The sequence below is a fragment of the Narcine bancroftii genome, chromosome 9, assembly GCF_036971445.1.
Source record: "Narcine bancroftii isolate sNarBan1 chromosome 9, sNarBan1.hap1, whole genome shotgun sequence".
NCBI classification, from domain to species: Eukaryota; Metazoa; Chordata; class Chondrichthyes; order Torpediniformes; family Narcinidae; genus Narcine; species Narcine bancroftii.
The window spans coordinates 1,265,056-1,286,796 of record NC_091477.1 but is presented as its reverse complement, the minus strand read 5'-3'; the positions used below and the strand labels follow the sequence as shown (position 1 = coordinate 1,286,796).

The following is a 21,741-nucleotide window of genomic DNA, read 5'->3' as shown; positions in this document are numbered from 1 at the left end:
GGTAATTTGATTGAGGTATATACAAAATTAAGATGGAGTGAGTAAATGTAAGCAGGCATTTTCCATCGAGGTTAAGTGAAATACAAACCAGAGGACATGGATTAAGGGTGAAAGGGGAGTGGTTTAGGGGGAAACAGAGGGAAATTCTTCAACAGAAGGTGATGGAAAAGTGGAATGAACTGCCAGATGAAGTGGTGAATGCAGGCTCAATTTTAACATTTAAGAAAAATTTGGACATGTACAGGTCAGTGTGACTTAGCAAAATAGTTCAGCACAGACAAGAAGGCTAATGGTCCTGCTTCTATACTATAATGTTCTATGGTTTGATGGTCTCTTCCATTTACTTTACATGTTCTACCAGTATTGACATCACCGAATACAAACTTTCTAGCTGACTCATGCCCCTCTGATACTTTTAACAATCTTTGCTTTCTACAGGAATGGTTAGGAGAGTGGCGCAGAGTCATACAGCATAGAAATAGGCCCTTCAGCCGAACTTGCTCATGCTTATCAAAATATCCCAGCCACATTAGTCCAACTTGCCTGCATTTGGCCCATATCCCTCAAACCTATCCTATCTCTGTATCCATTCAATTCTTTTCTAAAACATTGCAATAGTATCTGCCTCTACTCTACAACCTTTTCCTGTAGCCCATTCCATACACTCCCACCCTCAGTGTAAAAAAAAGTTACCCTCAGGATCTTGTTAAATCTCATCTTAAACCCATATCCTCTGGTTACCAACTTCCCAACTCTGGGCAAAAGACTCTGCACTCATCCGATCTATTCCTCTCAGATTTGTATACCTCTATGAGATTACCCCTGTTAGGTCTGCTTTGTTCATGAATGAGTGAGACAAACACCAGGCTGAGTCGAAATCAGGGTTCTTTGTTCTTTATTACCGGATTGTAACACTTGCGACCAACCATGTTAGTCGGAGAATGCATTCTGCCGTTATCAGCAAAATGGTGATTTTTTATACCCTTGGATATGTGCTTAGAACATCATCATATCATTACTTGTCCAATGACTAAAACTGTTGCTATCCTTTCCCTGCTAGCTTCCTGCCTCTCAATCCATCAATGTCTCTCTTATCTTGTAAGTACAAGGATGCATTTACATCTTGTTACAGCCCTGTACAGGGCAGGGTAACTCCTTACACATTCCCATCTCATGATGTTTTACCTTACACCCCTCATTCTCCTGTGTTCCAAAGAATAAAGCCTGAGACTGCTCAACCTCTCCCTGTAGCTCATGCACCCAAATTCTGGGAGAAACACCAAAGACTGCAGACACTATGATTGCAGTAAAAACACTCCAAAATGCTGGAAGAACTCAGATGGTCTTTTGCTCTTTGCTTTTTATGGACATTGAAAAGACTGGCTGAGGTCTTTTGATGTGTTTTTACCCAAGTTCTGGCAACATCTTTCCTGCAGCACAGTGACCAAAAGTGAAGACCAATATTTGTATGGTCAGCACCTTCCTAATAAGACCACTTCCATTTGCATTCAGGTGTTTCAACTCTTCTGGTTTGGTTTGCCGCCTACCTACCAACTCCACTCTCTTTGTTCCCCATGAGCAGTTTTGCTTTCAACCGCATAGTTCATAAATTCCAAGACTTAGAATCAAAATGGATTAAGAATTTTTAGCTTCCCATCTCCTCCATCCTTTTATAATGCAACATAAAACCAATATTAGAATTCACTTTTAATCATTGTTTTTAATTCTACTATCATTGGTTTGTAATTTTCTTCCCCTGTTTTAGCATTATATAATAATGCAGGATCCTGTATTTTTGGACTTCGCTGAAACAAACCAAGCATTGTTATTGTCCAAATAGTCCCATTATCTTCTTCTACACAGAATATTTCAACAGTTGCTCTGCTAAGCAGCAACGTCCCATATACTGGGACCATTATCTGCATCAAAATAATCCATGATCAAACAACCACTTTTTGAAGAATTTTTTTCCTCAACCTGCTCCTCACTCTCCGTAAAAAACTTACGTGTGTAATTTACTGCTTCTGATAAATATGCTTCAAGTTGTGTAATATTCATTTTTTAAGTCTTCTATTCCATTCATTCTACCTCTACAGCCTATAATTCTTCCACCAATGTTTTAAAATTTCACTTTCATTTGGCTGGTTCTAAGGTGTTAAACAAACACCTTGTTTAAATCTTATAGTTGTTCAGTGAAGAACTAAACTCTCCAGTTGTTGTTGTTGAGTAAGAGCAACTGCTTCACAACTTCTAAGCGCGTTTTTTTGAAGTACCCTCGCTCCCGACAGCCTTCGGGACGCCGGGCCCGGAAATGATGTAATCTCTGACAATTGACCACAAGCCCAGTACTTCAGCACTTCCTGTTCTTACCGACCCAAACCTCCGTGAGCCAGTTCATGGTTTAGCATGGTTCAGCCCATTACAATCTATAATTTACCATACATTTGTCTTAACTGTTATCTAGTTGCCAAATCTATTTCAGTTTGGAATCACACTTAACACATAGTATATTGAGTGTCTCTAAATTTGAAACAAATACCAGGTATGTACTTAAAATTGCAAGCTACTGACCTGATTCCGTCCACGTAGGTTTGCATATCTGAATTTCTGGATGAAATAAAAGATCAACCAGGTCACCGAAGCAACCATCAGTATAATAAATGTTACAGAAACGAAGACCAGAGAGCCACGGCTATACTTTGGAGAATGCGATGATCCTACTGCTATGGACATCAACACAGTGAGGTTTCTTTCCACATAGTTCAGAATCTCACGACCTCTCCGTTCTGAAATCATGATGGCGACTATATTACCAGTTCCTGAAAGAAACAAAAATAATACTTAATCTCGAGACTTATCAGATGAAAAGTTTCAAGATGATGTGTTGGGTGTTTTAACCTTATTTCCTACCCCATTTCTTCCTGCAACCATTTTCTATCCCAAAACATGATCAGCATTTAAAAAACTAATCAGAAACAGGTTCTAGTAACATTTTAAATATTGTTTAACCCTGGATAACTGCATTCCTAGCATCCCCTCTAACACAGGAGAGAAATAAATCTAGTTTTATACACAATCCACAAATCAAAATTATTAAACCAGAGACAAAGGTCTGAATCCACCTTGGAGAGTTTACTGCAGCAGGTGTAGGCCACTCAGCCCCGTGAGTCTGCCCCAATATACAATTATGGCCGACCTGCCCCAGTCTCCTCTTACAACTGCACTACAAGTACTGGTTGCCCAAGAACAGGAAGAAATCAATAAATTGGATGCACAGTTGATTCAACAGGATGTTATCAAAATTGAAGGGATCAGTTGGAGAGACTGCATCTTTATTCCTTAGAGTGGATGGAGGTGGCTGAGGGGGTAATCTTTGAGGTTTGCAAAATCATGAGGGGGTAAATAATTCTAGAACAAGAGGGCAAAGGTTTAAGGTGAGAGGGGAAAGATTTAGGAGGGAATGCATCTGGAATATGATGCCAGAAGAAATAGAAGAAGACACAATAACAAATGGCCTTTGAACCAATTTGTGGATAAGTGGGGCTTGGAGGGATATGGACAAACTGCAAACAAATGGGATTAGCCCAGAATACCACACTAATCAGCAGGGACTAGATGGGCCAAGAGAACTCTACAACTTTTACAGGTTCACCATCGAAAGTAGACTGTTCTTAGAAGAACCCTTTTCACTGTTCCAAGTCTAATCATTCTCCTCAATCTTCTTACACAGATCAATACAGCGCATTGCAGACCCTTCATGATGTGGTGCCGACCTACAAAAACCCACTCCTCGTTAATCTAACCCCTTCTTCCCTCCCCCCCAGCGCGCGCTCACACACACAAACGGATGTCCTTAAAGTCTTTGAAACGGCCCTATTGTCAGAGACTCAACCAAAATCCCCAACAGTGTACCCACCAAACTCTGTATGAAAACCCATCTCTGATATAATCCCCTAAACTTTTCTTAATTCATCCTCTGGTAATGGGCATTGCTGAACCTGAGAAAAGGTGGTCACTATCCACTCTATGCCCATTTTTTACAGCTCTATTAAGTCACTTCTCATCCTCTGTCACTCCATAAAGAACACCGAGCTGCTCAACCTTTCCGCCAAGACGAGTTCTCTAATCAAGACAGGATCCTGCTCAATCATCTCTCCACCCTCTCTAAAACTTCCACATCCTTCCTGCTACAAGCCAACTAAAACTGAACAGACCACATTATTGGCCTTTTTAACTCACATCACCTTGAGGACCACGTGTCCCCTGTTCCTTCACCCTGCTCAGAATTCTGCCATTAACTTTGTTCTCCATATTTGGGTTCAATCTTCCAATATATAGCAATTCACACTTAACTGAATTGAATGTCATCTGCCACTTCTCTGCCCATCTCAGTGGGGCAGAGCGGGAGAATGGATCAGCTCATGAATGGAAAGGCAGAGCAACTCAATGGGCCGAATGGCCTGCTTCAGCTCATATATATTATGGTCACCTCAGCCTTTTTCACTCCAGGGAAAGCAGACCCAGCCTGCAATCTGCACGCAATTCAAACCCTCCAATTCAGGCAACATGGTAGTATCCTGAATCGTTTCTGCATACTCTCCAACGAGGACACAACCTTCCTACAGTGTTGTGACACACCAGACACATACCCAAGAGAAAGGAGTAAAACACAGAAGTCTACAGATCCAGTGCTTGAAGTAAAAACACAATGCTGGAGAAACTCGCCAGATCAGTGAAACTTTATGTAGCAAAGATAAAGATACGTAGCCAACGTTTTGGGCTGGAGTCCTTCATCAAGGTCTGAGCAAATTGCAGGCCTATCTTTGCCGAATTGTGATTGGCAATCAAATTTATGGAAATTAGTTTCCATTATGATACAGGGGACGGAAGCACCAGCAATCAGGACCAGACAATGCTTCAAATCCCACGCTGTCTGTAAGGAGTTTCTAAGCTCTCCATGTGTCTGCATGGGTTTTCCCCGGGGCTTGGGTTTCCTCCCACTGTTCAAAATGTACCAGGGATGTCAGTTAATGGGCTGTAAATTGGGCAGCCCACATTCATGGGCTGAAATGGCCTATTACCATGGTGCATGTCTAAATTTTTTAAAAATGTAATGATCATACCGAGATATAAAATTTAATTTGCTCAAGGTCTGTCGATGAAGATTAATAATTTTACATTTCTATAATGTTTAAAAGAACAGCCATCTGCTGGCTATTATCTCAAATAATCAAGCATAAAAGATCGCAATGAGTCACTTTTGTCTTTCACTGCTGTGTTGAATGTGCTGGTATACTGTTGCATAAGTTATTACTGCTTTATAATTAAATGGAACTCTCTGGAATAAAATCCAAAAATTGTCTTAACCTTCAACACCAGCCAGAGAGCACACGGTACTCACCAGGGTTTTTTGTTTCATCATTAAATGCTGGCTTCCTACCAGCCTGCCATCATTTTGGCATTTCAGGATGATGCAGTGACACATAATATTTTGCTATTCAGCTACAGAGCTTCAATGAAAGCAAACAAAGAGGAGGGATTGGGTGGTGGGGAGTGGCGTGAAATATTAAAGAACTAAAACATCTGGCTCCAAAATCCTAGCTGTTGAAAGGCATAAATGTGAGCTCAGTTTGTGCATGGTTAAATGTTTAAACAGAACAAAATGACCCTTAAAAATTGGGACATTTCTGTACAAAGGATGGAAAATTTTTGCACAAATTCAGCCAAAGGAGAGTGTTATATGAGGAATCTGTAATAGTTGATCTAAATTATGCTTTTCATGCAAAATAAATGTATTTCCTCAGTCAAGCACCAATATCTGTTAAAGGGACATTCTTGTGATTAAACTGACAGGAACATCATAAACATTTTCCTCTCTGTTTTGGGAAAGGGTAACAGTTTGTGAAACAATTTATATAGTATTATTTACTGTTGGAAATCCAATCACAATTTAGGTGGTTATATTTCTTCATGATATGGCTAGTAACTCGATGGCAGATTAACAGTAACAGCAGCCAGGCAGAAATTCTCTCCTCATCTGTTATTCCTCCTTGCCTCATAGCCTACCACAAAACCCACCCAAGTTTATCAAGTCATGTTTATTGTCATCTGAATGCACAAGTACAACACTGTGAAACAGCATTCTCTAGTCCTCAATGCAAAACAATCAGACAATACACACATTCAAACAATACATATGCAGAATAAGTATTTTATCTAAACAAACAAACAAATAAATAAATATTGTTTTGTGAATATGAGAGACTCAAATGGTCAGTGTGAGCAGTTCCTTCGGTTGTTCAGCATTCTCACTCCCCATGGGATGAAGCTGTTCCTCAGCCTGGTGGTACTGGCTCTCATACTCCTCCATCTCTTCCCTGACAGGAGCACCTGATAGATGCTGTAGAAAGTGGAAGCAATCCTTAATGATTTTGTTTGCCCTCTGCAGACAACAACTCCAGTAGATCATAATGATGGGTGGGGGTTAGGAGACTCCAGTGATCCACCCTGCTTCTCTTATGGTCCTGTGAATTATCTCCAATCCCTTTCTCTGCAGTAACCAAACCACACAGTTACGCAGCCATCCAGAATGCTCTTGATAGAGCTCTGAAAGAAGGTTTGTAAGTTAGGTGGGAATGTAAACCTTCAAGTTGACTATTCAGGCAACAATATGGAGCTAAAAACAAGAATAAGACAGTAAGAGACATCACCCAAACTTTAGAATTACCAAAATCATTAAGAAAGAGTTCACTGGAGGAAGGCGGGGGGGGGGGGGGTGGGGGAGCCACACGATAGAGTAGTAACTGGTCCAGTATAACCAGCCCTCTCTGGAGAATAGTTTTAAAAAGTGGTAAATAAGTAAAGCTTTGATTTAAAACAATTAAAATCGGAAAGTTAAATAGTTGGAGAAAAATTTGAAGATGGCACTGAAAAAAGAAAAACCTACAATGGTCAACAGAGAAGACGCAACGAAAACGACAGAAGATAAGAAGGCCTTACCTGTTCAGTGGATCCAGGAGCTGTTCCAAAGAAGGTAACCCAATCTGCATGGTCTGCAATCGAAAAAGTTCGGGGCAGTGCCACGCAGTACAGACCAGCAGTGGCTCACAGAGTCGTGAAAGGAAATGTCAATACATGTGCATGAAGAGTCACACATACACGGAACTTATTTTAAACAGGACACTGAAGAAAGAGGATGTCGGCAACAAGCTGTTTCAAGTATAATAGAAGTTAATTTGGAAACATCAAGTGAAAAACTGGATCCAGAAATATTAGAAGAAACAAAAAAAATTAAGAGAAAGGTAAACCAAACACAAATAGCGGATATACAATATTTTGATAAGCAATAAAAATTTTAATGGAATCACTAATGTCCAAAATTAAACTTAATAGAAACTGTATTTTAGAAAGTGATATTAAAATATAACGTGTGGTCAATGTAATGATGGACATGAAAAAAATATTTGAAGAGTGAAAGGTGTGGAAGTATATATGGCTGTTTTGAAAGAAAAAACAGATATTATGAATAACAATGTTACTAAAACACAAAAAATACTGGCTCAGAAAATTGATGTTTTAGAAAATTTTAGCAGACACAACAATATAAAAATAGTAGGTTTGAATGAGGGCACAGACATTAAAGAATTTTTAAAACAATGGATCCCGCGAAGTCTTAGGAGCTGAGGAATTTCAAGACAATATTGAAATTGGAAGAGCTCACAGGGCTTTGACACCGAAATCTCAAATAAATCAAAAACCACGATCCATTTTGGTAAAATTGCTACAACAGCAGTAAGAGAGAGAGAAAAAAATTAGAACTGGCTGCTAGACGAGCCAATAAAAGAAAAAGACCATTGGAATACAATGGAAGTAAAATATTTTTTTTAATCCAGATAAGTTTTAAACTATTAAAAAAAACAAAGAATTTAATTCAACAAAAAATATATATTATGGAAGAAAGGCTACAAATTTACTTAACTTATCCAGCCACTTTGAAAATAATTATTCCAGGCACACAAAACAGATTTTTTGTTAAACCAGAAAGAGCCCAACAGTTTGCTGAGCAGTTGCCAGAAAATCAACAAGAAAAAGTGGAATTAATACAACAAAAGGACATCTGAAGTTACTACGCATAAATTTGTTTTGATTCAAAATGGACTGTTTATTATTATTATACAAGTTAAGGATTTAATTGTATAAAAGCTTTAATTTTTTTTGGAAAATATGTTTATAAATTCTCGGGGGGGGGGGCCTGGGGAAGTAGAACAGTATGCTGCAAGATCAGGTGACAATTGTAGTTTATTTAGCAACCCAGGATGTTAAGGGTTTTGTTGTCTTACAGGTTAGTAAAACAACTCAATGGGGGGGGGGGTTACTTTTTCTTTCTTTACATGTGTCATCAGATAGAGTCAAAAATAATAATTTTTAAACAGGTATTTTTAGAGGAATAGCGTTGGAGGACTTGAAATGGTGGTACATAAAGTAATTGAGATTAATAAAACGAATACATTCAAATGTATAGCTATTAACATTAATGGAATATAGAATCAGATTAAATGGAAAAAAATTATTGACACTAATAAAATAGAATAGATATAGCATTTATACAAGAAACACATTTAACAGAGGCAGACATCTTAAATTGAAGAGAGATTGGGTGGGTTATATATTGGCATCATCTTATAATTCAAAAGCTAGTGGAGTTTTAATCAACAAAAATTTACCTATTAAAATAGAAAAAGTAACTATGGATCCAGCGGGTCAATACATAATAATAAACTGTCAAATTTATTCAGAATCTTGGATATTATTTAAAATATATGCACCTAATGAGGATGATAAGAAATTTATGCAAGTTTTTAAAAAATGTTTATCGAATACCCAAGGACATATCTTGTTAGGTGGAGATTTTAATTTTGATCCTTTAATTAGATAAAACTGGAAGAAATGCTGTATAAAAATCAGCTAAACTTAAATTGTCTAATGCAGGATATGAAATTAATAGCTATATGGAGAAAGAAACACCCAAAGGAAAAAGATTATTCATATTATTCCAATAGGGGCATTGCCAATACACTTGACAGAGAAATTCTTCAAGGAGTTAAAGAAAATAAGGAAATTTTTATGGAAAGGGGGTTAAACTGAGGATAGCACTAGATAAATTAACAGAATGGTATAAACAAGGAGGCTTACAATTGCCAAACTTTAAAAATTATTATAGAGCCGCACAATTAAGATACCCATCAGATTTTTATCAAACAAGGGAAAAGTCAGATTGGACTAGATTAGAACTAGATAAAATAGGGGAGAAGATACCCAAACATATATTATATAAATGGGATGAAAAATTGGTACAATGTAGGAATTCTCCAGTATTACATCATCTGCTCAATATTTGGAAGAAGATTCATGTAGAAAGGAATAAAACAAATTACCAACTACCAAAACTAATACTGACACAAAATCAGCTAATCCCTTTTACAATAGATAACCTTTCCTTTAGAGAATGGGAGAAAAAAAGGGATCAAAAGAATAGAAAATTGCTTTTCGGGAAATAAATTATTATCCTTTGAACAAATGAAGGATAAATATAATATAATTCACGATACAGTGTTGGCATACTACCAACTGAAATCCTACTTGAAGGACAAATTGGGAAGCAGTCTGAGGTTACCAGAGGGAAGTAATTTTGAATATGTGATTACAGACACAAAGATAATCAAAAAATTTATAACAAACATGTATATTAAACTACAAGAAAAGGAGAATGAGGAAACAAATGGTAAAACTAAACAAAAATGGGAACAAGATCTAAACATAAAGATAAAGAATGAAACATGGGAGAAGTTATGCTCAGGAACTATGAGAAATACAATAAATACGAGGTTACATATGATACAATATAACTGGATACACAGGCTATATATTACACCTCAAAAGTTAAATAAATGGGACCCAACAGTATCTGACAGATGTTTTTGCTGTAAAAAGGAAATGGGAACAACAATTCATGCAATCTGGACATGTGAGAAAGTGGAAAAATTTTGGGAAGATCTAAACCAGATATTAAATAAAATCACAAAAAGCAATATACCAAAAAACCCAGAGATCTTCCTTCTAAGTAACATAAAAAACAAAGAATTTGGACTTGATTTGGATGGTGCACAAAAAAGATTTGTTATGATAGCCCTAGCTGTAGCAAAAAAATGTATTATGTCAGCCTGGAAATTAGAAGATAATTTGAGAATACAACAATGGTATATAGAAATGAATAAATGTATTCCATTAGAAAAAAATAACATATAATTTAAGAAATAATATTACAATATTTGAACAAATATGGGAGCCATACATGAAACATAATAGAGAAAACCTACCGGGGACATCTACCACTTAAAATGACAGAAGGAGAAGAGAATGAAAAGAATTGACTCAGTGGAATTTCTTGTTTATTTTTATTGAGTGACAACATTGTTTGACGGGTTTAATGTATCTTAAATTCTGAACTTTAAATGAATGGGAGGGGAGGTAGGGAGGGTGGGATGGGAAGAGGGAGGGGGGGGAGAAAACGACACTGTATATATTTGAAAAGGAAAATGTATGTATCTTGATCAATGTGTTTTATAGTGTGAAAAATAAAAATTTTTTAAAAAAAATATTATTCCAATAGGCATAAACCCTACTCCAGGATAGATATGTTTTTACTCTCTGCTCAAATACAAGGAAGAGTTCAGGGTACTGAATATAAAGCAAGATTATTATCAGATCATTCACCCTTATTACTAATTGCTCTAAATGACATTCAACCTAAAAGATATAGATGAAGATTTAACTCCATGCTGTTAAAAAAATTCAAGATTTTATAGATCAAATTAAAACATATTTTGATATTAATTTTAATTCTGTAACAGATACATTTATATTGTGGGATGTAATTAAAGCTTTCATTTGAGGGCAAATAATTAGTTATACAACCAAAATTTAAAAAATACTGTCAAGAAATAGAACAATTAGAAGTAAGATGACATAGACAAGAAAAGACAATTGACAGAAAAATGATTGAAATACATTACAAACATATTGAGTGGAAAAATACATTATGATAAAAGTGAAGTAATGCCAATGAACACAGCTGATTATACACATTGGAAACAGGAACCTCCTTTTAAATGACAGATTGAGGCAATATGTCATCTGGGTATGAGAATAGACAATAATTTAAATAATCTGTTTAAATTAAATTATCAACCATCATTAAAAAAGATACAAGACAATTTAGAAAAATGGAAGGACTTACCTATCATTCTGATAGGATGGGTAAACTGTATAAAAATGAACATATTTCCAAAATTACAGTTTTTTTTACAATCATAACCTATTCCCTTAACAGGAAATATCTTTCAAAAATTGAATAAATTACTAAGAAAATTTTTATGGAGGGGTAAGAAATCAAGAGTGGCTTTGGACAAGTTAATATGGTCATATAAACAAGGTGGTTTGCAGCTACCAAATTTTAAAAACTATTATAAGGCAGCTGAATTAAAATTTCTGTCAAACTTTTATCAATTAGGGGAAAAGCTGGCTTGGCTCAAGATAGAGTTATATAAATTAGAAGATAAAGTTTCCGAATTTATAAATGGAATGAAACATTAGTAAGGAATAAAAATATGCCAATATAATATCATATATTAAAAATATGGAGCAATATACATTGCTGGCCTTATACAGCAATATACATTGCTGGCCTTTATCAATCATTGCATGGAATATAGGAGTTGGGAGGTGATGTTGAGATTGTATAAGACGTTGGTGCGGCCTAATTTGGAGTTCTGTGTGCAGTTCTGGTCGCCTAATTATAGGAAGGATATAAACAGAGCCATGCCAAAATGTTTGGCCTGGAAGTCAGCCTGAAGAAAACTGAGGTCCTCCATCAGCCAGCTCCCCACCATGACTACCAGCCCCCCCACATCTCCATCGGGCACACAAAACTCAAAACGGTCAACCAGTTTACCTATCTCGGCTGCACCATTTCATCAGATGCAAGGATCGACAATGAGATAGACAACAGACTCGCCAAGGCAAATAGCGCCTTTGGAAGACTACACAAAAGAGTCTGGAAAAACAACCAACTGAAAAACCTCACAAAGATAAGCGTATACAGAGCCGTTGTCATACCCACACTCCTGTTCGGCTCCGAATCATGGGTCCTCTACCGGCACCACCTACGGCTCCTAGAACGCTTCCACCAGCGTTGTCTCCGCTCCATCCTCAACATCCATTGGAGCGCTCACACCCCTAACGTCGAGGTACTCGAGATGGCAGAGGTCGACAGCATCGAGTCCACGCTGCTGAAGATCCAGCTGCGCTGGATGGGTCACGTCTCCAGAATGGAGGACCATCGCCTTCCCAAGATCGTATTATATGGCGAGCTCTCCACTGGCCACCGTGACAGAGGTGCACCAAAGAAAAGGTACAAGGACTGCCTAAAGAAATCTCTTGGTGCCTGCCACATTGACCACCGCCAGTGGGCTGATAACGCCTCAAACCGTGCATCTTGGCGCCTCACAGTTTGGCGGGCAGCAGCCTCCTTTGAAGAAGACCGCAGAGCCCACCTCACTGACAAAAGGCAAAGGAGGAAAAACCCAACACCCAACCCCAACCAACCAATTTTCCCTTGCAACCGCTGCAATCGTGTCTGCCTGTCCCGCATCGGACTGGTCAGCCACAAACGAGCCTGCAGCTGACGTGGACTTTTTACCCCCTCCATAAATCTTCGTCCGCGAAGCCAAGCCAAAGAAAGAAGAATAAACAGAGTGGAGAGAGTGCAGAGAAGGTTTACCAGAATGTTGCCTGGGTTTAAGCATCTGGAGTATGGGGAGAGATTGGACAGATTGGGTCTTTATTCTTTGGAGCGTAGAAGGTTGAGAGGGGATTTGATAGAAGTATTTAAGATTATGAAAGGGATAGACAGAATGGATGTGGATAGACTATTTCCGTTAAGAGGAGGAAAGTTTAAAACAAGAGGACATGAGTTAAGAATTAAGGGGCAGAGGTTTAGAGGTAACATGAGGGGGAACTTCTTTACTCAGAAAGTGGTAGCTGTGTGGAATGATCTTCCGGGAGAAATAGTGGCGGCGGAGTCAATTGTATTATTTAAGAAAAGGTTGGACAGGTATATGGATGAGAAGAAGATGGAGGGTTATGGGCATTGTGCAGGGAGGTGGGACTAGAAAGGGGTGTTTGGTTCGGTGCGGACTAGAAGGGCCTAATGGCCTGTTTCCGTGCTGTAATTGTTATGAGAAAGAGGGATGGTAAACTATCAAATACCAAACATGTTGTTAAAGCAAAATCAATTAATTCCTTTTACAACAAACAATAATTTTTAAAATAAATGGACAAGAAAAGGAATTAAAAGAATAAAATATTGTTTTTGGGTAATATTTTAATGACATTTGAACAATTAAAAGTATGAAATATCGAATGACACAATATTTTCTTAATATCAATTAAAAGCATATTTAAAGAAGATAGGAACAAATTTAAGGCTACCTGAATCAAGTAGTTTTGAATATATAATTACAGATACACTGACAGTTAAAAACATTATTACAAATATATATATTAAATTACCATATAATAAAAATTATAAAGAAATGTACAAATCAAAATGACATTGACAAGAGGATTTAAATATACAGATAAAAAAACAAAATTTGATCTGAACTACGTAATGGTAGCACAGGAGAGGTTATAGCTGTATGCAGAAAGAACACGAACCCCAGTTGAGTGTAGTTAACACTGAGCTTTATTGGGCTCACAGCCCTCCTTTTATTCTCAACCTGAGGGGTATGGTCAAAGCCCCCTCAGCGCTGATTGGTGCATTTGCAATTCACTTTCCTTGATAGGTCAGTTAGGCTCCTTTAGTTGTGGCCAATTGGAGGGCAGCACTGCGGGCCTCGTGCAGCCTGCTAGATTGTCATGTTTGTCCTTCACTTTGTGAGGCACCCCGAGGGGGCTGCGAGGAGTCGCCACACGAACTCCCCCACCAACCAGAATCAGCAATCGGAATGCTGTTATTCTTGGGAGCCCGGCCTCTTTTGCAGGGGAGAGGGTGGTCAATTGGCTGTGTAATGTCCAAAAGGCTGGTTTCAACTAGTCAATGGTAAAAGTCTCCTCTCAGCCTCCAATGTCAATTACACAGGTTGAACCATTGTACCAGATCATGCAGTATGACCCCTCATAGTGTCTTTGCAACAGGGGTCTGTACGTTCTGCATTTTACAAAAATGTGTGAAGTTCTGAAAATCTTTGGGGACAAATGTGTGCTGCTGGCCGTGGGCTTTGGGTGGTAAATGGGCCAGGGTTCCCAACTGCACCTTAAGGCTTCCCTGGGGGGGTTCTTCGGTTTCCCTGTTAGTAGCCAGGAATTCACCCAGGATGACTAACAGCGCCCCGTATTCCATTTCCACAGATGAGGCTTCCAAATCTCCTTTCGGCGCAGTTCGGATGCCTAAGAGGACCCAGGGTAACTAATCAACCCAGTTGGGTCCAGTGAGTCGGGCCATCAGGGCTGCTTTTAGGTGCCTATGGAACCTTTCTACTACCTTATTTGCCTGGGGATGGTAGGCAGTTAAGGTGGCTGGCCGATGTAGCCTTTAACGATGGCCAGCTTTTGGAGTTTCCCAGGAATGTACGAGGGAGAATTGTGAGGCAAAGTGGCAAATCCAAGGGAAGCTAGAGACAGATACACACCAGCTATGGCAGGGAGTGCAGGCCATTACAGCCTGCAAAGCAAGGGCGAACACCATAGAGGGATATGATACTTCATTACCTGATGAGCTGAACACCTTCTATACCTGATCCAAGAAGGACCAAACAGTGCCTACTGGAATCCCTGCAAAGGCTGAGGACTGTAATATCTGTCTCTTGCGACAATGTTAGGACATCATTCAAGAGGGTGAACCCTCGCAAAGCATCAGGTTCTGATGGTGCACCTGGCAGGGTACTGAAAATCTGCGCCACCCAACTAGGTGGAGTTTTCAGATATTTTCAACCTCTCATTGCTGCAGTCAGACATTCCCACCTGCTTCAAAAGGACATTAATCATCCCAGTGCCATAGAAGAGTAGCATGGGTTGCCTCAACGACTACCACCCAGTGGCACTGACTTCTACTGTGATGAAATGCTTTGAGAGGCTGGTCATGGCCAGAACTAATATATACCCAAGAGAAGGTCTAGACCCGCTGTAACTCACCGACTGTCACAACCGCTCCACAGCAGATGTAATATCATTGACTCTCCACTCAATCCTGGATCACCTCGAAAACAGCTACTCACACGTACAGCTGCTCTTCATCACCATTATCCCTCAGTTCTGGTCAAGAAGCCTCTGCACTCTGTACTCCAGTCTGCATCTGGATCCTTGACTTTCTCATTGGAAGACCAGTCAGTACGAATTGGAAGAAACGTCTCCTCTTCACTGATTATCAACACAGGCACACCCCAAGGCTGCGCGCTTAGCTCACTGCTCTACTCATCCATGACACAATTCCAATGCTATCTACACATTTGTCAATGACACCACAGTTGTCAGCAGAATTCCAAACGGTAATGAGGAAGCGTACAGGAGCGAGATAGATCAGCTCCTTGAGAGGTGTCACAACAACAGCCTTGCGCTCAACATTTACAAAAGATTGTGGACTTCAGGAGGGAATCAGGAGAACACGCCCCAGTCCTTATCGAGGGCTCAGTAGTGGAAAGGGTCGAGAACTTCAAATTCCTGGTTGTCAGTATCTCCAGGGATCTATCCCTCCATGTTGATGAAAAAGGCTCACCAGCAGCTAGACTTTGTGAGGTGTGTGAGGAGATTCGGTAGGTCACCGAAAACTCTCAAACACTTCGACAAGAGAGCATTCTGGCTGTTTGCATCACTGCCTGGCGTGGAGATGCCAAATTTCAGGACCAGGAAAAACTCGAGGGTTGTTAATTCGGCCTGCAACATCAGACCACTCCATCGAGGACATCTACATGAGGCAGAGTCTTAAAAAAGTAGAGTTCCTCAAAGACCCCCACCACCCAGCCCATGACCTCTTCACTCTGCTACCATCAGGGAAAAGGTACAGGAGCCTGAAGATGAGCACTCAGTGGCATAAGGACAGCTTTTTCCCTGCTGCCATCAGGTTCCTGAATGATCAATGAACCAAAGACATTGCCTCACTTTTCGGGCTCTATTATTTTCCAACTATTACCTCCTCTCCCCCTTATTTTTTTAAATTATTCGGATGCCTGCCAACATTTTTCCATACCTTGATGAAGGGCTCATGCCCAAAACGTCAGTTCTGTATCTCTATCTTTGTTATACAAAGGTCACTGTTTGATCTGGTGAGTTTCCCCAGCATTTTTTTTTACTTATACACAAGTCGATAGGATTGAACGAGGGCTGCTGGACCTATGAGGTCCTGGCTCTATCAGCAACCCATGTGCTTCCTGGAGGACATACAGAGAAACTTATTATGTTTTTAAATGAACAATAATAATTTCTGATAATTTAATCATTTATCTTATTCGAAAAGTTGGCATCTTTGGAATCTTCAAACTGCAGGAGAGAATTTTACCATCTTGGCAGTTGCAAGATTCAGAAGTAACTGAATGCCATAATCCATGCTCTCAATTAACCCAGCCCATACCCAGCATGGGGCCAGCTGAACCCCAATGGTAGAGCTCTTTTGGAACCACAAGTCCAAATTCTCAGAATTGTACCAAGCATGCTTCCCTCACACTCTGAAACAATTTGTGCTGATCTTTAAAAAAAAACTTTAAAAAGCAAAATGCATACCTAATTTTTAAGAAGCAGAAGATTTATTTCTGGATGCATGCCATGTTTGGAAGGACTTGGACTTTCAACAGATAGTCTCAACATTTGATCAGATTACTTATTGTCTCAGCAACTCTGGGCCATTTATATTAGCAGTGAATCCTTGCAGTTGAAGCACAAGAGTTCTAATCTCCACCATCAATGAAGAACAACATTCACTGCCATCTGGAAGGTGGTTCTCATGACAGCTGTGCACGACAGTTAAGCAAAAACTTGTACAAATCGTATAAATGCCCCTTTTATCTTAACAATAGAGCGCCATGGTTAGTGTAATGGTTAGTGCAATGCTATTACAGTGCCAGCAACACAGGTTCAAACCGGCCACCTCGTGACCTGCGTGGGTTTCCTCCAAGCGCTCCCACCCTTCAAAAACATACTGGGGGCAAAGGTTAAATTGTGTATTTGGGTGACAAAGGCTCATGGCCTGGAAGGGCTGTTATATTGCTGCAACTCCAAATAAACATTTTTAATTATATATGCCACAAAATCACTTCCCACTTTAGCCAAACTAATTGGAAGAGCACAGTTGGTGTAGCAGTTAGCAGACCTTTACAGCACCAATGATTGGGACCAGAATTTGTATCCTAAATTGTCTGGAAGGAGTTTGTACGTTCTCCCTGAGTCTGCATGGGTTCCCCCTCCCCACTGTTCAAAACGTACCGGGGTGTAGGTTAATTGAACAGCACAAATTTGTGGGCCAAAAAGGCCTGTTACCATGCCCTATGCCTAATTTTATTTTAAATAAACAGAAAATTCAAAAGTAGAATCACACTAAACCATTATCTAGTCCACATGGCCAGTGTACTACAAGATGGAAAACAAACAAGGAATTATACAATCGAGGCAAGAAGGATTTCTGTCTAAAATTCTTTGTTAATTCATTTCTTTTCATCTCAGAGACCATGAATGACGTTCTCAGTTTACAACGTGATGTGAGTCATTTCTATAAATGTAGTGGTAGTCTCTTTACTGTTTATACCCCCTTCTCCATAACTTCCAGGATTAATCATCCTAATTTATCTTGCTGGCTACATATTTATCTCGCAACTCCGTCTCTCTTCACTCCCTCCTGCCATCAGGAATAATTGACCCCAAACATCTCAATCTATTAGTTACTCATATTTTGTTTCAAACATCTCCTGTAGGGTTCACTAACCCACCCCCACCTCCTTCCCCCGCCCCACCCTCGTGCGCCATGGTGAGCAGCACGTGGCTGCTGATGTTGTAAATGACCTTGGCCCAGCCCCCACCTCTACCCCTATCCTACACCCTCTCCACCCCCTACACCCCCACCCTCATGAGCCAAGGTGGCCACTGACATTGTTGTAGATAACCACAGCCCCAAACCTCCCTCACACCTGCCCCCTCACCGGCCCCCCCATATCTTCGTGCGCCATGGTGAGCAGCCCGTGGCCTCTGACGTTGATGTAGATAACCACGGCCCCATCCCAACCCCCCTCCCCACCCTCACCCCGGCCCGTGGTTGCTGAGGTTGTTGGAGATGACCTCTGCCCCCCAACCCCAGACCTGCCTTCAGCCCCGCCCCTACCCTCGTGCGCCATGGTTAGCAGCCCGTGGCTGCTGACGTTGTTGGAGATGACCCCTGCCCGCTGCCCCGCCACCCATACCATGCCCCCCTACCCAACCCCATCCCCTACCCCCAGCCCCACCCTTACCCTCGTACGCCATGGTGAGCAGCCCGTGACCGCTGACGTTGTTGGAGATGACCCCACCCCGCCCCCACCCTCAGCCCTGCACCAAGCCCCGCCCCAACCCTCGTGCGCCATGGTGAGCAGTCCGTGCCCGCTGACGTTGGAGATGACCACGACCCCCTACACCAGACCCGCCCCCAGCCTCAGCCTCGCCCCCCCACCCCGCCCCCTCCCCCAGCCCCACCTCCACCCCAGCCCCGCCCCTACCCTCGTGCGCCATGGTGAGCAGCCCGTGCTCGCTGACGTTGTTGGAGATGACCACGGCCCCCTTCCCCAGCCCCGCCCCCTCCCCACCCCCGCCCCTACCCTCGTGCGCCATGGTGAGCAGCCCGTGCCCACTGACGTTGTTGGAGATGACCACGGCCCCTTCCCCCGGCCCCTCCCCCGGCCCCGCCCCTATCCTCGTGCGCCATGGTGAGCAGCCCATGCCCACTGACGTTGTTGGAGATGACCCCGGCCCCCTCCCCCGGCCCCTCCCCGGCCCCGCCCCTATCCTCGTGCGCCATGGTGGGCAGCCCGTGCCCACTGACGTTGTTGGAGATGACCACGGCCCCCTCCCCAGCCCCGCCCCGCCCCTACCCTCGTGCGCCATGGTGAGCAGCCCGTGCCCACTGACGTTATTGGAGATGACCCCGGCCCCCTCCCCAGCCCCGCCCCTACCCTCGTGCGCCATGGTGAGCAGCCCGTGCCCACTGACGTTGTTGGAGATGACCCCGGCCCCCTCCCCAGCCCCGCCCCCTCCCCAGCCCCGCCCCTTCCCTCGTGCGCCATGGTGAGCAGCCCGTGCCCACTGACGTTGTTGGAGATGACCCCGGCCCCCTCCCCAGCCCCGCCCCCTCCCCCGGCCCCGCCCCTACCCTCGTGCGCCATGGTGAGCAGCCCGTGCCCACTGACGTTGTTGGAGATGACCCCGGCCCCCTCCCCAGCCCCGCCCCCTCCCCAGCCCCGCCCCCTCCCCCGGCCCCGCCCCTAACCTCGTGCGCCATGGTGAGCAGCCCGTGCCCACTGACGTTGTTGGAGATGACCCCGGCCCCCTCCCCAGCCCCGCCCCCTCCCCAGCCCCGCCCCCTCCCCAGCCCCGCCCCCTCCCCAGCCCCGCCCCCTCCCCCGGCCCCGCCCCTACCCTCGTGCGCCATGGTGAGCAGCCCGTGCCCACTGACGTTGTTGGAGATGACCACGGCCACAGCCCGCTGCGCCGCCGCCTTGACGATCTTGTCCCTGAACGTGCAGTTGCCGCGATGCAGCAGCGCGATCCAGCGCCGGGTTCGGGGCGGAACGGCGAAGCGGGCGTGGGGCTGGCAGCCCTGGTGGTCGCGGCCGGCGCCGGGCACCCAGGCCGGGGCCAGCACCGTGGCCGCCTGCACGTCCTCCTTGGGCGAGTCGCGGCCGTAACGGCCGTCGTCGCGGGAGCCGGTGAGAGGCCGGAGCAGGCCGCTGCCCGGCTCCACGTAGGACACGTTGAGGGAGGCGGTGACCGGCTCCTCGGCGGGCAGGGCGGTGGCCAGGCCCAGCAGCAGCAGCAGGCAAGCGGCGGGCGGCGGCGGAGGCCCGGGCCGGGCCCTGCGCCTCATCGTCGGGCGGCCCGGTCCTTCCCCTTCACGCTCAGTCCCGGGCCCCGCCATCATTCCAGCGTCGCCATGGCCACGGACGCGCGTCGCCGATGCGCGCTCCCCCGGGCGTCCGTTCAAAACATCCGCTTCGCCTTTGACAGTCACCCGCCAGCCGCGCGCGCATGCGCAAAGGCTCCTGCCGGCGTCAGCCCGCCCCCCGACGGAACTGCGCCCCCCGCCGGCGGTGCGTCTCTCCGCATGCGTTGGTGAACAAGCCCGGTCGGGGGGTGAATGCGCATGCTCCGATGCCGGCCCTGAGGAAGGTGCACGGATTGGACCATCTTGCAGTTCAAGGTTAACTTTATTGTCGTGTCATGAACACAATGCAATATTTCACGGAATTTGCTTTTATCTGCATGAGGCAGACAGATTCACTATTGGCAGAAACTCAAGCTGCTCTCAGATGGCCACAATACCCAACTGCAAAGCCGCCTGTCCTACCCCAATGCGGCTGTCGGGTGGCCACCTGAAAGGGGAGAAGCCGGCCAGGAGGAGCACTTATCTACGGGTAGATATATTCCCTGGCTCGGAGAATCCCCTGTTGCACCTGAAAGCAGCAGTGGGACGACGGCCACAGTCCACAGGAGCCGGCGTTAGCTCGGACGCGGCTCTCCTTCAGCCAGCACATTCAGGAGACAGAAAGGCGTCTTCTCCACGGCCACCTAAGTCCAGAGTCTAGTTACAGCATCCCTCAGCAAGCCTGAACCATTGCTAATTCAGGGCAAGTTGCTTCACTGCAGTCACACGCCCTTTGGAGCAAGTTGACTGTACACCTCTTTTAAAAAGACCAGATACAGATTGGGAGATCACTTCACAGAGCACCTTGGTTCTGTCCGGTGCAATAGTGTGGATCTCCCAGTGGCCCCCCTATTTCAATTCCCCATTCCATTCACTACTGCCATGTCTATCTATGATCTTCTGCACTGCCAGACTGAGACCACCTGCAAACTGGAGGAACAGCACCTCATCTTCCATCTGGGCACCCTCCAACCAGATGGCATTAATATCAACTGCTCCAGTTTCCATTAACCCACCCTTCTCTCCTTGTGTGTCCTTTCCCCTCACCTCTGTCTCTCTCTTTCTTCCCCTTTTCCTCTGTCTCCTTTACCCCAACTCTGCTTCCACAGAGCCACCCCCCTTCCCAAATCCTCACCTTCCCTCTCCTATCCAAATATCACCTTTGGTCTGGACTCCTCTCTCTGCACTTTCTTTTAAATTCAGGAGCCTGTCTGCTTTTTATTTATACCTTGAAAAAAGGCTCAAGCCCAAAATGTCAGACCTATATTTTTACCTCCTATGCAAGACCAGATGAGTTCCTCCAGCATTTCTGTGTTTGCACTAAACCCTCTCCCTAACCAGGCCTGCCCTACTGAAATACCTCCCTCCCTCCCTTTCTCATTCAGGTGTCCACCAGATTTTCCTGAGGAAAAAGAATCTCAGGGTTGAATGTGATGTCATCTGTGTACTCTGACAACAAATCTGGATGTTGAAAGGCTCAGACCTGAAACGTTCACCACCTTTTACTCCCATGGACCTGCTGAGTTTCT

At 43.5% G+C, this 21,741-nt stretch overlaps 1 protein-coding gene across 6 annotated transcripts in view; it reads right to left on the bottom strand.

The window, feature by feature from the left end:
• The window catches only part of LOC138743113 (E3 ubiquitin-protein ligase RNF130-like), a 131,515-nt gene extending 111,072 nt beyond the window's left edge, over nucleotides 1–20,443 (bottom strand). For all 6 annotated transcript variants that reach the window (XM_069897960.1, XM_069897959.1, XM_069897964.1 and 3 more), the window contains exons 1-2: nucleotides 19,708–20,443; nucleotides 2,572–2,819 (exon numbers count right to left, since the gene is read on the bottom strand). In XM_069897960.1, the coding sequence (XP_069754061.1) occupies nucleotides 2,572–2,819; nucleotides 19,708–20,209 (750 nt within the window). In that variant the 5' untranslated portion in view covers nucleotides 20,210–20,443. The remainder of the gene's footprint in view (nucleotides 1–2,571; nucleotides 2,820–19,707) is intronic.
• Nucleotides 20,444–21,741: the final 1,298 nt, after the last annotated feature.